Below are 20,693 nucleotides of genomic sequence, written 5' to 3' on the forward strand. Positions count from 1 at the left end.
TGACTTTAAAATGGTTCCTGAGAATATACAATCTTTGCCATGACCTCTTCTTAATCTATTAATCTACTGCTCCACATGGACATATTAGAACATTTAAGTCCCAGGCTGTCCAAATACTCTCAATGTGTATCAAACCTGACACTTCATAATTCCTTCTGTAAAATGATGCAATGGTTATACATTTTGACAGCGATGTAAGGTCACACTGCATAAATGCATAAACTACTGCAGGTCTTGAGTTTACAATACAGCATGCCACCGCCAATATTAGCACCATATGGCAGCTGGCAAGCTTCCACTGCCTGCCCTCTGTTGTGTCCCACATTACTCCTGTATGATTATTATTCAAAGGGAGAAAACAATAGCATAGTTTCATGCAAGTGGAGCTTTTATACTCACAATCTGTAGCCATAAGTAGCCATAAAGCAGGAAAATGGTGAACAAGAGTCTACGCTATTCAGACGTGCTAACCCCAGTCTGCAAAAGTATGTGTAGCCACATACCCTAAAGCAACAACAGCTAATCAAGCACACATGCACTTTATCATGTGGAAAAATGCCTTCTCAGAACTTGGAAATGAATACACATCTTTTCGCTTGTGACGCACAGTCAGGATTTAAATCAAATCCTCAAAGGTTAAAACTAATACGTTAAGAGAAACGCATCATCAAAATGAGCCACGGCAGAATAACTGCTTTCCCTCTAATCAAGCAGCAGTTCACCATGCATAGTAATTACATAATAGCTGTGTGCCCTCTATCCTCACCTCTGCCACATATGCTTGCAAATGTTTGGTAAGCAGGGCAAAGCACTTGTGTCACGGAAGGGAGGCAGCTGCGTAACGCCGGCCGCTGTTACGTGGCACGCGTCTGGTACTGACCATCTGCACACCCACAGCTGCCCAGATGAGTACAGCTTGTCCAGATGCACAGTTAAGTAATTCTTAGATCAATCATCAACAAAGATTCACTCCGTCACGCTGCAAAATGGTTTTCCTTTCATTACAGTACAGTCAAAGAGTTTTTTATTAGGTTCTAGGCGTTTTAGATTGGATCACCATAATTACGTTTGGTTGAAAAGCCACAATGGTCTTTATGAAACCATGTATTTAAACACTAAGTCATCTGGAAACTCTGGTACAAGCACTACTCAATGCGGTTGCTAACACAGACTTGTGTATATTTGGTGTAAAACTTATTTTGAGAAAGCAACTCCTCAAAAAAATTTGTGGAAAAGGAGTATTTATTACATATATACACTATTATATGTAGTAAGCAGCATTTCTTAATTTGAAATTTAAACATTATTAATGCTCATCAACTTTTTCCTTAATTCATTTTTCCCATTGCTGATTTCCTTCTATTTAAGATTCAGTGTCTATAAGGATTTTGGTATGCTTACTGTAAAATTCTGAATTTCAATGACATTACATAAAATAATTCAGTTAGACTAAAAACTAGTTTAGCACTATCATACCAGCATAATATTTCTAGTAGCTGTGTATATTTTAAAGCCATGAAAATGGACTAACAATTAAGAAGGGAAATTGTGTTATAAATATTCAAAATAAAATTCATAAATATAAAATAAGGTTGTTTTTACAGGATTTATGTAAAAATATGTATATGGTTCTTAGTCTTTACAATATTTCTGTGCAATAGAAGACAACAACCCATGACACGTAATTTCAGAATTGTTTTGTGCCTTAGAACTAAACAAGGAGGCTTGGAACATAAACACTGAAAAAAGGAGATACTGAAATAATGTAGAGTAAGATGAATTTTAAGTATTCATTCTAAACAATTCAGAGACATGGAGAAACTAATATTCAAGTAGACAATATAATATCTAAAGTTAAAAAAATGAAATTAAGATTATTTCCATGCTTTGATGCTCATAGTGCAGCTGAGCCACAGGCATTTTATCTTTTGCAGGAAAGAAAAAGTTCCTTTGCTGCAACAAAAAGCCTTCATTAATGCAGCAATTGTATCCAATTGCAAGGTACTTCAGAGGGTGTCACGGGGGGCCACAACATGGACAGATGGAGGGGGACTTGAAAAAACAAAAAAACCAACAAACCAAAGAGAAGGATCTCAAACAATATGACATTATTAAAAAAAAAAAAAGCCTCACCAAAACCACAAAAAAAACACAGACAAACAAGCAAACCACAAAACAGCAACAAAAACAGCCTCAAAAAACTAACAACAAATACACTTTATGAGATCAAAATGATATTATTAGGAAAGAAAAAATGAACTCAGCTGTCCAGGTAAGAAGGAATTCCTGGATGAGGAATAGAGTCTTTTGGGGCAAACAGGGCTTCTTGTAAGGAACCTCAGTTCTTAAACAGTGTGAAATCACTAAGAATAAAGGATGAACATAGGCCAGGGTCATTGTACATAGAGAATAGGTGTTTTTAACTCCTGGGTCTATCTGGTTACATCAGTATTTTAGATAACCAGCTTGTTCAAACCACCTAAATTAAGCTGTCAATGGCAGCATCAAAACTCACAGATAATGAATTCAAGTAATTCTGTGCAACATTTTACACAAAAGAATGTCCTTAGGCAGGGACTGGATTTCACCCAAGGTTCTTCAGTCAGCTTTAAAACTGACAGCTCCTCTCCTCTCTATCAGCACACTACAGAATACAGGCCAGCTGCTGAACCAAAAACAACCAAAATCTCCTCATAAACTTCCAGCCAACACAAGTTTTCTTTCCTATAAAACTATAGTCCTGGCAACAGGAGTCATCAGGGAAGGAATTTAAAAATGAACTAAAAAAAGCCTCCAAATAAAAAAAAAAAGGAACACTTGTTTGAAGTCTTAATGGTCTGAATTAACTTAACATTTGATTGAGATGCCCGTCTAAAATATTTCACACTAGGTATTTTCATACTTGACCAAATGTATAAAACGACAGGTCTTACATAGCTAAGTTCTCCAGGCCATCAATACTTGCATTATAAAAACAATTTCCCAAAAGCAACACTTCTGTACTTCTCAAAAAAAAATTGTTGTCAAAAAAGAAGTAAATAAACAACAATATTTTTCTGAAAGAGATCAGCTTTTCCTTCTCTTGGGTAGCATTATGAAAAATCCCATATGCACAGTTACCATCCTGATTTAAGAGACTCGCTCTATAAAATTTTCCAGTTGCATTCATAACTTATCTTCTGGAAAGATAATCAATACTCAATTACTTGCATATTTTCTAAAGAAATACTATATTTAAGAATCTTGGCACAATTACCTTATTTACCCACACACTACGTGGTTTTTTTTTAAACTGAAGAATATTCTTTTATGTTTCCCTTTGTTTTCTTCCTCACAAAGGAATGCATAACTAGAAAGGAACATACTGGTGACTAAACCCAGTCCCCTGAAGACAAAGGCAGCCCTGTAGGAGACATTTGGTTTAAAAGCACTTAAAATATTCATTCCATGTGTCACTACACTTCATCACAATGAGTATTCAGACATCTAGTGTAGAAACAAAGAAGGCCAGACCTGTATCACAATAATCACCTACTTCTTTAAATGTAAGAACTTAGTTTAGTTATAGTAATGTTATTGCACATCTGATGACCAGTGGGTATAAAGAAAGAAATGGCTGCAGGGGGAAAATAATATTAAAAAAAATGTAAACCTATTTCATTAAATCAATAGTAAAATTTATTCAGGTCATTTTTAAGGGTAGTGAGATAGGTTGTTTACATTTTTGCAGTGTATGTTCATGTGTGCTGCTACCTTTTCTAGACCTTGTCTTTCACTGTCTGCTGTATTTTTGCATTGTTTATCTGCACTGACAGCTAGTTCCCATCTTGCATGGAAATTGGTGTTTGTTATTTTGGGGCATAGATAACCACAAGATAACTACATTCAAATAACACTGTAAACACATATAAACTGGATATGTGAAGCAACAAAAATATGGATCTGCACTTCATTTTAAAAAATAATTAAAAACCACAAACTCCCCCCCCCCCCCCTTACAAAAGGCTAATCAAACTGCTTGTTTCAAAGTGGAAATGCTGAGCCAAAGGATGTGAAATCCTCTGACTGAAGAAAGTGGTGAGCAAACTTACAGCGCGGAGATGGCTTTCAGAGGAGCAATGAGCTTGGAGAGAAAACTCAAAAACAGAAAAAAATCAGAAGAGGTAACTGGGCTTGGCTGACGTAACCAGTTTTCTTTAAACTTGGACACTGGAAAGCCAGCAACTATAAAGTGCAGTCTTAGCTGAGGTGATTAATTTTAATGGTTGTACATAGCCTCAGAGAAAACTGCTCCTACACGCATTTGTCTGACGTCTATTCTTCTTGTTTTGACTGGAGAGGACATGGGTTAGAACTTGCATGGTAAATAAAGTTTAGCATTGCAGCACCATACGCAGGTATTTGCGAATTTTTTTCTTCACTCATCAAACAGCTTCATGACAAAATGAAAGGGAAAATAGGAGATGACATTTGGCAGCACAGGCCCTATTATGATGCAAACCAGCTTTTTTACTCTGCACAGAAAGAACTCACTAGTTTTGAAGGCACGCATTTCCCAGCCTTTTTATCTAGCTGATTTCCAAGCCTCAGAGAGAGGGTGAACACCTTTCCTAAAAGAAGCTTCTTGCCCCCCTCACTGACGGCCATCCTAATCTTCCCATAAGTTCCTTCCTTGTTACCAAATGGCAACACTGAAATAAATTGCTCCACAATAGAAAAAATGCATCATAAAAAGCAAAGGCCTCACTTATGAGAAAAGAACATTATGATTACATAGAAGTAACCATATAATCTGTTATTAACTGTAAGGCTCATAAAGCTTCATGAATATCTCAATTATATCACCACTCCAGATTATATAATAAAACAGCATAATGAGCTTCAGTTTAACTTGACAAGGCTGAATACTGCTCCTCTTTTTAAAAAGCTTTTTATAAAATGACATTCCCTCCTAATACTTGACTTGCAAGCACTCTAAAGACACCATGTACAACATTAAAAATAAACTTCTTCATTTTCCTACCACTGTTGCTTATCACTACCACAGTATTCACAAGGTTTTCTTTTTAAAGACATCGGCTTATACAAGCATCTTCTCATGACAATAGGTGCAATGCCATTTGCAACACTTCTAAAGGCTAAATATATATTTTTATATTTGTTCTAGTTCCCCTAACTTTTTTATTAATCTGTTCTCAGTTCTGGGACAATGTGAAAATATTTAAATCCTATCTTTAATAAGATACTACAAGGAACGAGCTTGCTTTGCCAATGGGTCATGGAGAGCCCAAACCTTTATTATCAGTCACACAGTAAAGATACATGCAATTACTGCAACTATTTACTGAAAACACACTTGCTAATTCTGTGACTGGCAGTGACATACTGTGCTGGGTGCTGGCTGGTGCCAAGGCAGCTGCCAAAAAGCTGCAAGTCCAAAAAGGGGAAAGGAGAGGATTAAACTATCATTCCTGTTTCCAAGAATAAAGTACTCTAAATGAGCAAGTCACTTGCTAGGTAATAATTTTCTGGTGTTTATACGGTAAACTTCTGTAAAGTGAATTGCTGTTGGCAGTGCCAGAGTTTACAAAGCAAAGGTACTTGCCAAAAGGAAACTTCACTGGAAGTATTGTTCAAGTAAACATAGGATGGAAAGTTATTAAGTAAAATGAACAGCTAATTTTGCCGTGATCATATCAGGAACATTGAGTATTTTCACTTAAACTTCAGAACCTGAGGTACAAAAGAGCACACAGTGATCACAGGGAACTTAGCAGCACGTAGAACAAAATCCTGGCTATAGTTCATGAAGGAATGGGGTTATTTTTGCCAACTGAAAAGAATAACATGTCTCCAAAGCACACTGTTTTCACTAATGTTGTCAGAGAACTACATCTTTAGTCTAGATGTGCATGAATACACGTGCACTTAGTGCTGAAACTCACACTCCTCTCTTTTTGTTTCTTTTGCAGGAAAATAGCAAAGTATTCAGTTTAAGTTTTCTTCATCCAAGTAGCTCAATAGTTGGTTTTCTTTTTGAAATCCCTCTGCCCAGAAAACCACTTGTGCAGCTAGGATGGACGGGATCAGCCAACACACATCTGCACAAGAAGTGAGCAGAACGAACTCAGCATTTCCAAGGATGTTCCCAATACTACATCATGCACAAAGGAGATTCTGTCCCCAGTTACATATATTTCATAAACACTGGAAACTAGTATTCAGAAAAAAGTTCACAGGTTCATTGGTCACAGATACTCATGAGGTATTTTGTAACCAGAGCTGCTCTTATGCCAAAAGCTGTCCACGAGAATCAGGAAATCATTCCCCTCCACCACCATTCAGATCCTATATCAGGCCAAACAAGGAAATCTTCCCAAATAATTGCTGAACACCAAAGTATTGACAAAATTGTCATTAGTAGACCAGAATTAAAAATAATAAATTTTGACCTTTTCCTTTATTCTATTCTACAATTCTAAAAATTTAAATTATGTGGAAGTTTTCTCCTGTTATCTCCTACTTTCTCTTCTCCCCGTCTTTCAAAAAGTTGAAGTGCCAACAGCCAAGTTTGCCGCTTTATTTTAATTTTCTACTAAGAAGCTAAAAATTATATATTCAAGATGGAGTTCCTATTCAACAGGATTTCAAAACTTACATTTCAAAATTTCTTAAATTTTCAAAGTGTGAAACTGTGATATGAAACCCTTGAAAATACTAAAATTACCTTCCAACAATTTAAGATTTTTTAAAATATATTCCTACCTCATTTTCTAGCTAAACATTGCTAAAGCAATCGGTGATTTAGTTCTGCAATAAGTTTCCTTTCACTAACCTTAATTTTTCCTTCCCTATGATACAAGCTGTTTCTTGCAGATGTTTTCAGGAATTAAAAATGTGACACTTAATGACTTCAAAACTCAAAATTTTTCAGTCAGCGTGAACATGTCTTTTTGTCTGAAAAACATTACTCACGTACAGAACTTTCCTAATTTAAATTCCAATTTATGTTCATATTTTAATTAAACTGGTATCAGTTTGAGCTGCTGAAGAACGAGGATGTATTACAATGGTCTACATTATTATATATGGCATTACTCAAAAAAACAGCAAACAAATCAGCCTGCTAATTTGTAGCATGGTGTACTCCTGAGTACCTTCAAGTACTTTACTTTTAAAAAAGCCAAACTAAATAGTGCAGCACAGTATACATACCAAGTGCACAATGATTGATGGCTAAAAAAACAAGGGAGAGAATGTTTACTTAAGAACATCTGAAGTATCATCTGCACCCTACTGATTCCAGGGCTTCAAGTGACAGCCCATCCATCTTTAGGAAATCCTAAGCCACAAGATATGACTTCGAGGGGCTGAGATGGCTGACACCAGACTGAGAGACACAGGGAGTGACTGGCAAGGCAGACTTGGGGGTTCAGAACTTGTTTTCTTTGCCTTAAACAGCTCAGATGCGGTAACCAAGATATATTCTGTAATTCTGTTTTACAGAGGTTTAGGTAAATGTTAATCTACTAAATTAATGACAATTAAAAGGAAATTTCCCACATACATAATTAGAGCTTCTGAGATTTTTAGGCAGATCCTTAGTTATTTTGAGATCAAAACAATATATATAGATATACTAATAACAATAATTCCACATTACAACAAAAGGTGTTCACTGTCATAACAGTAGCATACCAAGGGTTGAACAAAAACTGTGTTGAAAACTAATGAATTACTAAAGCACACTAATTTTCACTTAAACTCTTAACAGCCTTCTAAGTCCATGGCACATCATGTATATGGAAAATGTCTTCTTGAATGAACTCATTTTTAGACAACACCAAATCTCTTTCTTGTAGGCACATATGAGGTGAACTTCTGTTCCCCCTCATCCCAGCCCTCTGCTCACAGGGTTACAAAACTGAGATTTCCACTACCAGCCTTCGTTCTCCACTCCTTCCACATTCTAGCATTTTCCAAACGACTTCTACTGAGTGCAAGAGCATCCAGCCAGTTTTTGCAGTCTTTCAACCTGCCCTGTTTTTAATATATGTCTGACACTACTGTGCTTCTCCTGGGAACATGAAATAGTTTATGCAAGACATTCAAGAAGGAGACCAAAACAGGACTATGATTCCATTTTGGAAAGTCGTAAGGGCTCTCCCATCTTATGGGGTCCCTCAGGATGTCTGGACTCATGGGGAGCAACAGACTATCCTGAACTGAAATTTTCTCATTCACAGCAAAGGCACTCACTCCTAACAGATCCCTGTAATTAGTCCTCAGTTACTGACAGATATTCTGCACGACACAGTGTCAATCAGATGTAAGGCTAGGGTTGGGAGTCTTTTACTGAATGTGGCTTTTCAGGATTTTACACTATATTTCATGCAGACCACTGCAAAATATTTTAAATAAGAGAATTTAACTCATTGTATCATGCCACATCTCAAAAGGGAGTTATTAAATAGGGCATTTTTCTTCCCTTCCTATGCTTGCCACTTATTGAGGCAGTTACACTGATTAAATAGTCTGATGTTTGCTCAAAGTCCCATGAATTTCCTGGTTTCCATGAAGTACCTTTTTAAAACTGGGTCATAAAAATAGCACTGGGAGAACTCTAAATGCAAAATACCCTTCAATTTATTTACAGCCAATCAAGTGTTCTTAATATTTATTTTCCTTATTAACTGTTCTCTAGACAGTCTGTACAGCATTTTTTCCTCTGGAGATCCACTATAACCAGGGAATAGAGATAAATCTTGATCAGAGTCTATGGAAAAATCATCTCAAGTGAACAGTGGGGCACGTGTTTTTAGAGGGCACAGAGAGCAGCACTTACCCTGCTGACTTCTTTAGGAGCCGTTTCATCTAAAAGGAAACAAACCAAACAATTAGGCACTCTGGGAACTTTCCAGAATGAATGAAGAACACGATAAAAAACTTCAAATTATTTTTGCACATTTGTACAAAACTTTCCTAATACGGTTTAATCAAGTGATTGAAATGTCCTGAGATTGGCTTTCATTTCACAATCTTTTAAAAGCTTCTAAAGCTAAAAATCAACTGAAATTAGGATAAAGTATTTAGGGATTCTATCTTGACTTAATAAGAATACAACATTTCATACATTTCAGAATTCAGAGGGAAAACAATAAAAACACTAAATTCTAAGTTTATATTCCAATTCAGTAAGGGTATTATTAGTACTGCATATTCTGAGAATTAAAGGCCTTTACTAACAAATATATGTCACCAACATCCTACAAGGAAGCTAGTGAGCAGACTTAGACCTAATATCAAAGTTCTAGTTCTAATAGCAAAGATGCTAGTCATGTTGACTTCTTTGGACGTGGAAAAAAAACCTTGTAACCATAACTAAAGAAGAATATCACTGATGAGGTCTGGCATAACATGCTAAAAGAAAATAGATTACAAGATTATATATACATACATACATATATATATATGTACACAAACTAAAATTTTTTCTCCTTTCAAATGCAAACATACTTTCATGCTTTTTTAATAAGTTTAATACACATAAATAAACATAGGTCAATATCAGAGCTAAAACATTGAGTAGTATTTCTGAAAATGCAGGGAGCACAGCTACACAGCAAGAATACATCTGCCACAGGAGGCGTTTCCAACTTTCAGTTTAGCCACACCAAAAGTAGCTTAAAAACACCTTTATAAACCTCCAGTTGGTTAGTTGTTTCTGAAAACATGAAGACAACTACTTTTAACCTTTTATTTACTCCAAGGATTCAAATTACTATACTTCAGAAATTAAAATTCAGTCAGGAAATAGATTTAATCTCACAGAAAATACCATATGCTTATATTTGTCCAAAGCTCTTCATATCTTGCCACTTAAGATGAACTTTTAAACAACAAAGGTAGAAACCCTCAGATTTTCTAGCAAACACATTTAATACACAATTTCTGATGAAAGAATTCTCTACAACAATACAGATTTCCCCTCAAAATTGAGTGGTGCCAAGGAAAATAATATATTTCACAACTGTGAGCGAATGAATATTAGTGTCCTCTTAATCCTAGTCAAATGATATGCCACCAATTCACACATGCAGAACACAGACTTAATTTGCCTATTTAAGGCAGTTCTGTTGCTTGCAGTGCAACGTGCAACACATGCTCTGCCACATTCAGTGATGTTATCTTCCTGAACCAGGCAAATCTTCATACCAGTTACAAGAATAGCCAGAGCTACACTCAAAATGCCTCTCTCCTATTACCTGATTTCTGACACTGAGCAACAGAAAACAGAGGGATGACATGACACTTTCCTTGGGAGGGTACGCTCAGTTTTCAGTAACTGACTGATCAAACATTTCTTCAATCACTGGTGACACTTTTCTGTTTAAAGGATGGGGTTTTCTTCCTCACACTTTTGTGGGGTAGGAGGGGTGTTAGATTTTGTTTGGCTGGTTATTAAACCCTCATCATCAGTCTTCAGCATTCTCAAAATGCTATGAGCTCCACAGTTCAAATACATAATACCAGAAAAACTATTTTATTTTGCATCTGCGCACTATGTATTTCATTGGATTCCCTCTATTCACCTTATTCATTGAGCCTGTGATTCTGAAGGCTCCATCTCTGAAGCACATTTAAAAAAAATAAAATCCCATTTCATACATGGATTTCTATGCATGCATTTTTAAAAACAAAACAAAGGCCAATAAGTTGCAAGATGCTAACCCAGTGCAGTCACAAAGAAAATTTTAATGCAAAGAAAGTTTTCAACATCTCAGACATGAAATTTTAAGGTATTTACCGTGAAAGCAATGATTTTAATGCCCAATTAGTTTTATCACAGGAACTCTTCTGCAAAAATAATATCAACTTTCTCCCTGGTCTTAGACTGTTCTTTTTTTCTGGTAGTTTTCTGGTGTAGTTAAATACTGTTGCTGGTACACTAATTTTGTTGATGACAGCAAACAAATGCTTAGGATTAATTCTGTTTGAGATCCCAGAGAGCTCTACAGTCACAGTTTCCTAAGGAATGTTTTCCCACACAGCAGATGTCTGATTGACCTAATAATTTTTCTTTTCAAAATTTGCTTTAGGCCTCAAATAATAAGACACAAGTTGCTCGCAATGTGATTAGAGCAGCAGAGACATATTTGCTCATTTTTTTTTACCTTGAAAAGTGTCATACACCTATAGATCAATAGAAACTCCACATCAATTTGTGTAGGTTGGTTAAAGACTGATCTCACCACCCTGAAATAAAGGTTTACTTAATCTCTGCAGTAGAATGGCATCAGTCAGATGAAATTGGTCAGTCTATTTTAATTGCAATTTGCATCCTTATTTTAGACATCTTGAATCTGGCAGCTTCTGTCTCCACTGCATTTGTAGGATCTTTCAAAGATACCTCAGCTGAGAGTGGGTTTCCTAAAGCAGTAACTATCACACATATGCAACAGACATTTCAAGCCATCACTCAAAAACATTCTTGCTTAATGCAAAATCCCATTAAGGGCACCTGAACGCTACTCCTGATTTTCAACAGGATTTGAAAATCTGGATTTACCTCACAATTCAGAAGCACTTGTTGTGTTACTTCACAGAAAACTGATTTAGTTTGTTTAAATGTAGGCCTAGACATTGTAAGGGCATTTTCATTAGATTGATCTCTGGTGGCACACTGTTTCTTTCCCTGAAGCAGGACAAAACATGAATTCTAGCTCTTTTACATGACCAAGAAGATCTACACTGTTATTTTTAAGCTCCTGAAAAATGATGCTCCATTCTTCCTCTTCTTAAGTAACATGCAACAGACAATAAATAAGGCCTGAACCAAGACTTCACTGCAGATGGTAAGCAGAGAAACATATTGTCTGCCAGGTGTCCTAAAATTTTAATTCACTCCTTTGCACATAAGCAAACAGGGCACTACACACAATAGGAATCAGGAGACTGTGCACTTCATTAGACATACCTAAATCTGGTAAATTTGGAAGCTTATTATTTTCTATGGTCTTAGCCCACACTAAACTGATGAAACAGTTGGAGCAATTTTGCAGGATGGCTTATTCTGGCCAGAAAACTTCCAAAAGGCATCTTCTGAAAGTATCACCAGTCCTTGTGAGAACAGAAAAGCATGAGGAAGATCCCAGGTTTTTTTCTATTACCAAAATTGCTTAGCACTTAAGCAATTAAGTACGAAGTACTTAATTACTTAGTACAAAACTTACCGATGGATGGTAGCTCCACATCTATACATCCACGATCATAAAAATCCTCAACTGCAACATGTATGTGGCACCTTCAACTAATCTAAGGAGGGCCTTTCCACATCTGCTAAAAGCTCCATAAAATTCAACAGAAGTCTCAAGTTTAATATACCTCAGCAAAAATCATGTTGGAACCTGGGCTCTGACCATCAGGAAGAAACTTAATAGTTTCCAGCAGTAAATATGCTTTACCAAGAAAGTGTATGATTGTGTTTTATGGTAATTAGCCGATGACTTCATATCCTATTCAACAGGACTGTTGAATGACAAGAGTGTTAAACTGGTTAGTTCATCTATATTATCAGTCAGCAAGGTGCAATCACTATTGTTTATTACCGAATGCAGCCACAAGACAATGGGCTGGAGAGTATGTAAAGCAGTTCATCATTTTTTCATACTTACCCATTTACAGCTACACCTTTATGCTCTTAATTACTGCTTTTCTTCTCTGAAGCATAATTCTGCCTGGCTTTCAGTCCACTAGCTGCACTGCAGCTTTCTTTAAAATTGCTTACATGTCACGTTAGCATGTTTGGTGAAAGAAGACTCTCATCCAGTAGCAATCCAATTTCAATGTATCTAAGAAAGAACAGTATCACTACTAATTTGTCCTCTCACTTTTGAATAGAGATGCCTCTTCACTCTTGAATATTATTCAAATGCCAAATTCGAACTTCAAAATCGAAGTTTTATTGCATTCAGCAGGTGTTTTCAAAGAGAAGGAAAATATTACATTGCCGTTGGCTCAAATACTACTCAGACATATACCTTAAGCAATTGCATTAAAATCAATAGAACTGCTACAGCATGGATTGGAAAACAGAAATGCTTTCTTGTATTAAATGTCATGGCATTTCTGTAATATATAGTGATTCAGAGCTGAAAGAGATAATTAAAAGAGAACACTGCTTGAAGCAGGTCCTACGAAGCTCCAGCAACCTGAGAAAGCCCCATTGGATCTTGTCCACTGCAAGACATTTGGATATTTTAAAAACATGCATACCTTCTGGACCCTGCTGAGCCTCTGGAGTTTAGTTTGTTTATTCCTAGACCATGAACACCTGTTCCCAACTGATAAGATGCCTGGGGAACTTTAAGGAAAGGCACTTCCTCCTGCTTTCCCAACATCCATATACGGCCCACTCTGAGCCCAACAAGGCAAGGGATGGGATCACACAGCTCAGTACCCTGAGGTTCCCCATCCCTGGCATGGAGAGAGGCTTCCAAGATTGTTGGCCCAAACAGACCAAGAAATTTCAGCAGATTGTCAACGTCTGGAGCAGGAAATACTGCATATGGCTCAGTGACAGCAAGACAACACAATAATCTTACACGTGTTTGGAAGAATGTAATATTTCACTTACCCTGGGGAGACAGAGAATCAGATACCAACATTTTTAGTGAACTTTTCGCTTTTAATTATTTCTATTTTGTTCTCATCACTACCTTTTTGATCACTGTATTGTCTCCCTTCCATTTAGGAACATAAAAGATGTTTTTTTGGGGAAAAACATGTCCATGTAATAAAACTGTAAGCTATTGAACTCTCAATAAGTTGTTTAAAATTTTCAGATTTCACTGTTTATCACTATAGAGAATCAAAAGTAGAACAAGAAGCTTTGCAGCCTGCCTGATTTTTCTCTTTCTGCACCTCTAACTACATTGAAAAAAACTGTCATGTTACTGAACTTTGTAGTAACATACTCAGAATTTGCAGATGTATTAAGACAGAGTAGTTTTCTTCTCTTTAGAACAGCTGACAAAAGAAACAAAAGAAAATGCCCCAGAGGAAAAGTTTGCTAACGTCAACAAGGGTAAGGGATCATTAGAGCTTGAGAGGACAGGTTACCACGTGAGAGGGTGCCGTGATCCAGTGTGAAACATTTATGTCAGGGGAATCATTTCAATCCCTCTGAAGAAACCACACTGTAACTACAACACTGGTACATTTGTATAAGTGATGTATTTTATTTACTTTACTCCAGAGATTGAAAACCAAGAAACTGAAAAAATATTTAAATTAATCAAGAAAAAAACCTGAAGATGAAAAAGACAGATTAAAATTTACGAATTAAGCCTTTTTGCTTTTAGGACATTTCAGCTGATTTGTTAGTAATCATAATCAAGCTCTCAGTGACTGAGTTGAATATTACAGAATAATGATGCGCAGATAATTCATGACTTTAGAGTCTTTGAAAAATGACATGTTAGACTAACACGAACAGATTGAAACCAAGAGAAGATTGAACTATTTACTACTTATCAGTACCACCACTGTGAGTAAAACATTTTGCTTGCAATGAGAAGACTGCTAAAAAATATATAAAATTATATCTTCAGTGTGTGGAAAGGAACAGAATATATAACTACAAAATTATAGACAGTTCTCCGTGAAAGATAATGACTGCACCTTATGAATTTCTGAAGTAGTCAGTTTTATTCTAAAAAGATTTTATAATGACAGATAATTATAGTTCACAGGAATGATACAAGAAAAAAAAAATTTAAAAATTATCTTTTTGGCTGCTCTACAACAACAACAAAAAAACCCAAGGTGTTGTGGATTTCAGTATTCTTCTACTGACATTTGAACAAAGGAAAAATTTACCTCTCTCTAATAGCAGGTGCAGTATTAAACATGTTAGGCCAGATTTAGAAAAGTTTCCAGGCAGGGATGCATGCACTACGATTTAAAAAAAAAAATCTCCAAAGCAGTCTGGTACCCAATTCCTTGAAATAAAAGGAAATTAAATATCCCAATGATGAGTAGGTGTGTTGATTTACTCTGCCGATTCTCACTGCTCACGTGACAATGATCATGCACTAAGTTGTAGAAACTCAGCCACTTGTGAAACCCTAAGATGATATTAAGGTTATGTGAAGTAATTGAGGAAGGCTATTGACCAGTGAGCTTACTAAAAGACAAGATAAAAATGTGACAAATACCAGTTGTCCCTGGCTGAAAACAAGAGTGTTTCCAATGAAGCTCTGTTTATTTAGTTCTGACTGGTCTTGTGCAACCCCCAGGACATGCTGGAACAGCCAACATCAGACACTCCAACACCAGAACACATCACAAAGTCCCAGCACCTAGCGGACCACATGCATCAGGAGATAGTAAATGTCTTGGCACGTCAGCATCCAGATTATCCTTTGACCCAGACTGGTTCTCCAAGAGGAGGTTCCACAAACATTTACAGGTAGAACTCAATCCTCAGTGGACTGATGATTTCTGCATATGCCCACCAGCACATCCACATGCTCCACTATGCCAACAAATGTATTGCATGCCAACTCTCAGTACAGAAACTTTGACACAGGCTTCAAACTGAGGGCTGGCTGTACTATCAGGCACTGATGACAGTCCCATCATAAGAATCTAGCTCCTTGAATCATTAAACCATAAGAAAGGGAGATAAATCACAGTATCTCTGCAATTAGGAACATGAGAAACACTTGGTGACAGAAATCTTCCAAGGTTGCAAGGCAAATGTGACTCACACACAGAGAAGAGATTAAACTGGAAATTTCAGAAGGAATTTGGTAGGGGAAAAAAAAAAGGAAAAAAATGAGCAATATCCAAAGGAAAAATGCAAATTCAGATCTACAAGCTTAGAGTAAATGAAGAACTGGATGTGTTCATGCAAGACAAAATTACTTTCATGTGCATTTTTTATTTAACTAACAAAATCCAATGCAGATGGTAAATTAATTGAAATACTTAATAAGAAATCAGGAAATACATAAAGAAATCAGCTGGAAAGCTAATAAACTATATATAACACAGCAGTAAGAGAAAGTGGAAGTACCACTTCTGTCGGTGGAATAAAGGGAACCAGAGCAAGCTGCACCTCTTCAGCACGGCTGTAGTTGCCGCCTGCTGGGATAAGGAGCTGTGTCTATCTCCCAAATTGTCAATCTAAGAGAACTACTAATGATCACACACTGAGAGCCAGCAACCAAGTGAGAAATCTATTCCTGCAAGTATGAAAAGGGTAATTCATTATCTAAGTCCCTTCTCACCATGCCTTCAAAATAGTTTTGAAACAGTCATGATTGAGGAATCGCAAAATTTGTCAGTTACAGCATCGTTCTTCCCAAATTCCTTCAGCAGGCCTGCCACAGAGCTCTGTCAACACCAACACGAGTTCCTTACGTAAGCAAGCATCACACAACTACTTGGATGAGGAATTTGGAAAAACAAATCCCGTGATACAACTGCTTCTTAGACACTTGTTTATATACTACATCTACCTAGTTCAGAAACACCAGAGCTGTGTTAATTAACACATTTGGGTCTGACATCTACTCAGGCATACATACAAGGCCACCCAATTTTCACATGCAGCACTGACTCCCCCAGAAGCTGCCGGGGGTCCTGACCATTTCTAGACATCAGGCCACTTGTTTTGACAACTAACTGCAGGAGTGAGATTAAGTCACCAAACATTACACCAAAGAGAACAGCCTAATAACTACATAATATGCTGGCGGTTCAAAACACAAACATTAACATAATTAAATAAAGCAAGACTGAAAGCCCAAAGAAGAGCAAAAGACTTTCAAAATAGTTTGAAAAGGAGGATGTGCAAGGAGAGAGGGACAAAGATGCCAGGATGAGCAAGCAGCTTGGACAAAGACGCCAGATGCTACCAACGGTGATGACCTCTCTAGGATTATTTTACTTTCTGCCATGGTGGAAAACGAGATCCAGTAAAAAAAAAAAAACATAAAAACATGCTGTTTACACAGATCAAAAAAACTCAAACTGCATCTAAAGAAAGCCAGACACATAAGTCACAAGGTAAGATTTGCAAAAAAAAAATCCTTTTGTTTCCAATATTGTTCACTGCTACTGTTAATGAAAAAAAGAATGCTGGAAACTTAAATCATAAGCTTTAAAAATACAGCTGTCAAGAAGGAAAAAAAAAGGTAGTCGCTTCAGTGTGCTTTGCCATTTTCCATCAAGCGAACAGATGGCATTATTAAAATTCTAGTAGAGTGAAGTATTTATAAGTTCATTAGACAACACTAACTATACAAAAAAAGACAGCAATATTGCAAATAAAGCTGCTGGATTCAAAATAGCATAAAAGTACCAATAAGGGTTATAAAATCACATTTATGAGTTAGTATACAAAAACAAATATGCCAAATAAAACAAAAGCACAAAAGAAATGCAGAATAAAGCTCTATAAAACAATAATTTATTTTCCAGGGTCACTTCCAAGTTACTCCATGCATTCTGAGCCTGAATTCTATAAAAAGGACTTCAAGTTTGACAGTCTCTAAGACAGCTGAAAGGGAAAAAGCCTGTTACATTTGCTTTTCTTTAAATGCATATATAAAATTTATACTATGATGTACAATAAGTAAGAATAAAATGGCTCCAAAAATAATGCACACAGAAATGTTATTCTCTGAGGTGATATTCTTAGGAAATGAACAAAAGGCCAGCCAAATTCATCTAGCACGTAGGTCAGTGCTTTTAAATGCTGTGCCACACTGGCTTATTTGATACCTGAGTTTCTTTACCCGCACTTCTCTTCAATATTTTGAATTCTTAGCCTACACTGAATTCACTTTGGAATCACTCATTTGTAATTGATTGCCTTACTTTCTATTGTCTTTCCTCCAGACACAGCAATGTCTTGACTTGGTAAAGTGGTGTCTGTTAGGATTCTAATTAACTTGAATAAGATGCAAATTCCTGTCACCTTCAAAATGTGCCAAAATGGATTTACTATAAAAAGAGATAGCTAACAAACTGAAAATTCAACTTTCACTCCATATTAATATATACCAGCTCCCATATGTGCAGATTTATTCAAATGCACACCAATTCTCTCTGCAACTTTTATTAGTACAATCTGTGTTAATGTTTAACTCCTTTAAGCACCCTGTCCTCTCTGTGCTTATTTTACTCAGTCTAGCACGTCATTCTTGGAAAGTCCTTGCTTTGATACCTGCATGGAAAATCACTCAAAAAGGGACATGTACAATTTCAAAGCACAAATCTTTCTCCAGAGTTTAAAGAATTGTATGGCACGTTTTCTTTTGAGGGATCCATTACCACAAGACAACATTGATCTGTTAAAGTGAATCCAGAGGAGGACCACCAACTTGAGTGGAGGGATGGAGCACCTCTCATATAAGGAAAGGTTAAAAGAATTGGCAATTTTTTCAACCTGGAAAAAAGATTTTGGGTTTACATAATTGCAGCCTTCCAGTACCTGAAGGAAGGCAACAAGAAAGATGGAAGGAAACTGTTTACAAGAGCCTGTAGCGACAGGACAAGGGGGAATGGATTTGAAATGAGAGCTGGTTTAGATTTTACATGATAAAGAAATTCTTTACTGAGAGGGTGAGGAGGTACTGGAACAAGCTACCTAGATAAGTTGAGGGTATGCCATCCCTGAAAGTATTCAAGGCCAGGCTGGATGGGGCTCTGAGCAACCTGGTCTAGTGAAAGGTGTCCTGCCCACAGCAGAGGGCTTGGAACTAGATGATCTTTAAGGCTCCTTCTAAACCAAACCATTCTGTGATTCTATTACCTAAACCATATCCAGTGTTTTGTCAATGTTTGTCTATTACTAAATCAGATCACACTGATGCCATCTCAGATCAGAATATCTGAAACTCTTTTCCAGAAGAGATTAAACTATCTAGAAAGGATTTTCAAGGTGCAGGTCCACACCAACAGAAACCACTTTGAGCCTGAACTGCCACCTCTGTGCTGTCCCCACTGCCTCGAGGCAGTTTACAGCTGTGGCTGAGCCATAGATATAATCTACAATTACATAAGCAAAACGACCAGTGCATGGGAAAGGCTGGATATACACACCCAGGGATGGAAGCTTAGGGCAGACAGTGCAGGCTTAAATCAACCACAGAGTTATTTCCTGGGAACAAGATGGTTCTGGCCTGAGTGAGCACCACTTGAGCTGACAAGATTCATTGGCATTCAGCTTCCTAATGACTGGGCTATTCAAGACCAACTAAAGGAGCCTGAGATTCCTAAGACTTTCAAGGAAGCATTGAAAGTTGTCTTTGCTAAGAGGATTGCTACTTAATTTTTTTTAACATGACAAGTTCATTCATACATAATAGCTTAATATTTAATAAAACAAAATGCAATTACAGCTTCCTTCAGGCTGGAAACACAGACACATCCTCTTTAGTAAAATGCAGTCATTGCAGTGGTGTCCAGATTTAATGGGTTCTTCCAGTCAAAGAACATGATGATCCCATCAACATTCATTTCTATTTATTAGTTTCCTTTTGCACAGGACTGGAATAAGTAAGAAGCTCTAATATGTTTTAGGCACCTGTAGAGCACACAGAGAAAGGTTTATGTAAGAATTCACACTATTCTCTTCAAATCTTGAAATACTTCTTAACAATCAAGACAAACACTGCTAAGCCATACCTCTGAGTATACTCTTTCTTTTGGTCCATCCTGCATCGAAATGATTTAGGATTGATTATTTAGATGATAATATTTTAGGAACAGGTAAAGAGGAAGTACATTAAGATTGAAAATTATCTTCAGCCTCCTATTTTTGAATTATTTAGCCAAATCTCAAGTAGGAAACAAGGATGGAGAGAAACATGCTTTGACAGCACGACAGACTCCCTAACCTTGTTCTAAAAGATGCCTGTGATTCCAGTAACTGATTTACACAGTATTATTGACTTTAATACTTTCTTTTCCATTACAATTCCAGATATACTGGAAGAATCCAAACCTACTCCCTAATTTACTTTTTTTTTCCATGCCGACTGTAGTACGGCAATGAAATTGGATAAGGTGCGCCTACAAAATCAATGACAGGGTAAAAATGTGTTCGGTTCCAAGAAAAACTCATTGCTAGAGACTACAACTTTTTCAAAAAATTTGAAAAAAAACCAGGACCTATTATATTTCAGTTTTGGGAGAAATATGACCTACAAGGCTAGAGAAAATTTATTCCTATGAATATCAAATACAAATATTAACATAAAATAAAAAGCTAGGCTCAATGCTGTAAATGGGCGGATGCACACTACTGTGCAGCAGAGAGTAGAAAATAATGGCTGGCTTTCCAGTGGAAAGACTTGGCAGCCAGTTGTGTGGTGCAGACGGAGTTATGCCCCCAAAGACACATTCTTTTCGGCAATATATTGGGAGGTAGTTTAGAGCGCAAAAATAAAGGAAAACAGTCTTTCAGTTTAGTCTATCAGTTGATCAATGCTAGTCATAATCATACTATGCATAATTTGATCCACAGAAAACACAGCAAATTAAATATTCAGAAATAATTTTTAATGATGGAATCCTGTGTTCTCCTACTTAACATCACTTTGTAATTATGAAAACAAGCAAAAATCCTTATTAAGTACTTTAAAAATCCTTATGAAATACTTTAAAAGTTCTCATTT

At 36.6% G+C, this 20,693-nt stretch overlaps 1 protein-coding gene across 3 annotated transcripts in view; it reads right to left on the reverse strand.

Moving 5' to 3' along the window:
• PDE10A (phosphodiesterase 10A) overlaps positions 1-20,693 on the reverse strand; it is a 342,086-nt gene that overhangs the window by 57,681 nt on the left and 263,712 nt on the right. For all 3 annotated transcript variants that reach the window (XM_054279385.1, XM_054279384.1, XM_054279383.1), the window contains one exon: positions 8,846-8,874. In XM_054279385.1, the coding sequence (XP_054135360.1) occupies positions 8,846-8,874 (29 nt within the window). The remainder of the gene's footprint in view (positions 1-8,845; positions 8,875-20,693) is intronic.

Source organism: Melozone crissalis, unplaced genomic scaffold (genome assembly GCF_028551555.1).
Source record: "Melozone crissalis strain CALT ecotype California unplaced genomic scaffold, PUWL_Pcris_2 ptg000027l_1, whole genome shotgun sequence".
In the NCBI taxonomy this organism is placed as follows: Eukaryota; Metazoa; Chordata; class Aves; order Passeriformes; family Passerellidae; genus Melozone; species Melozone crissalis.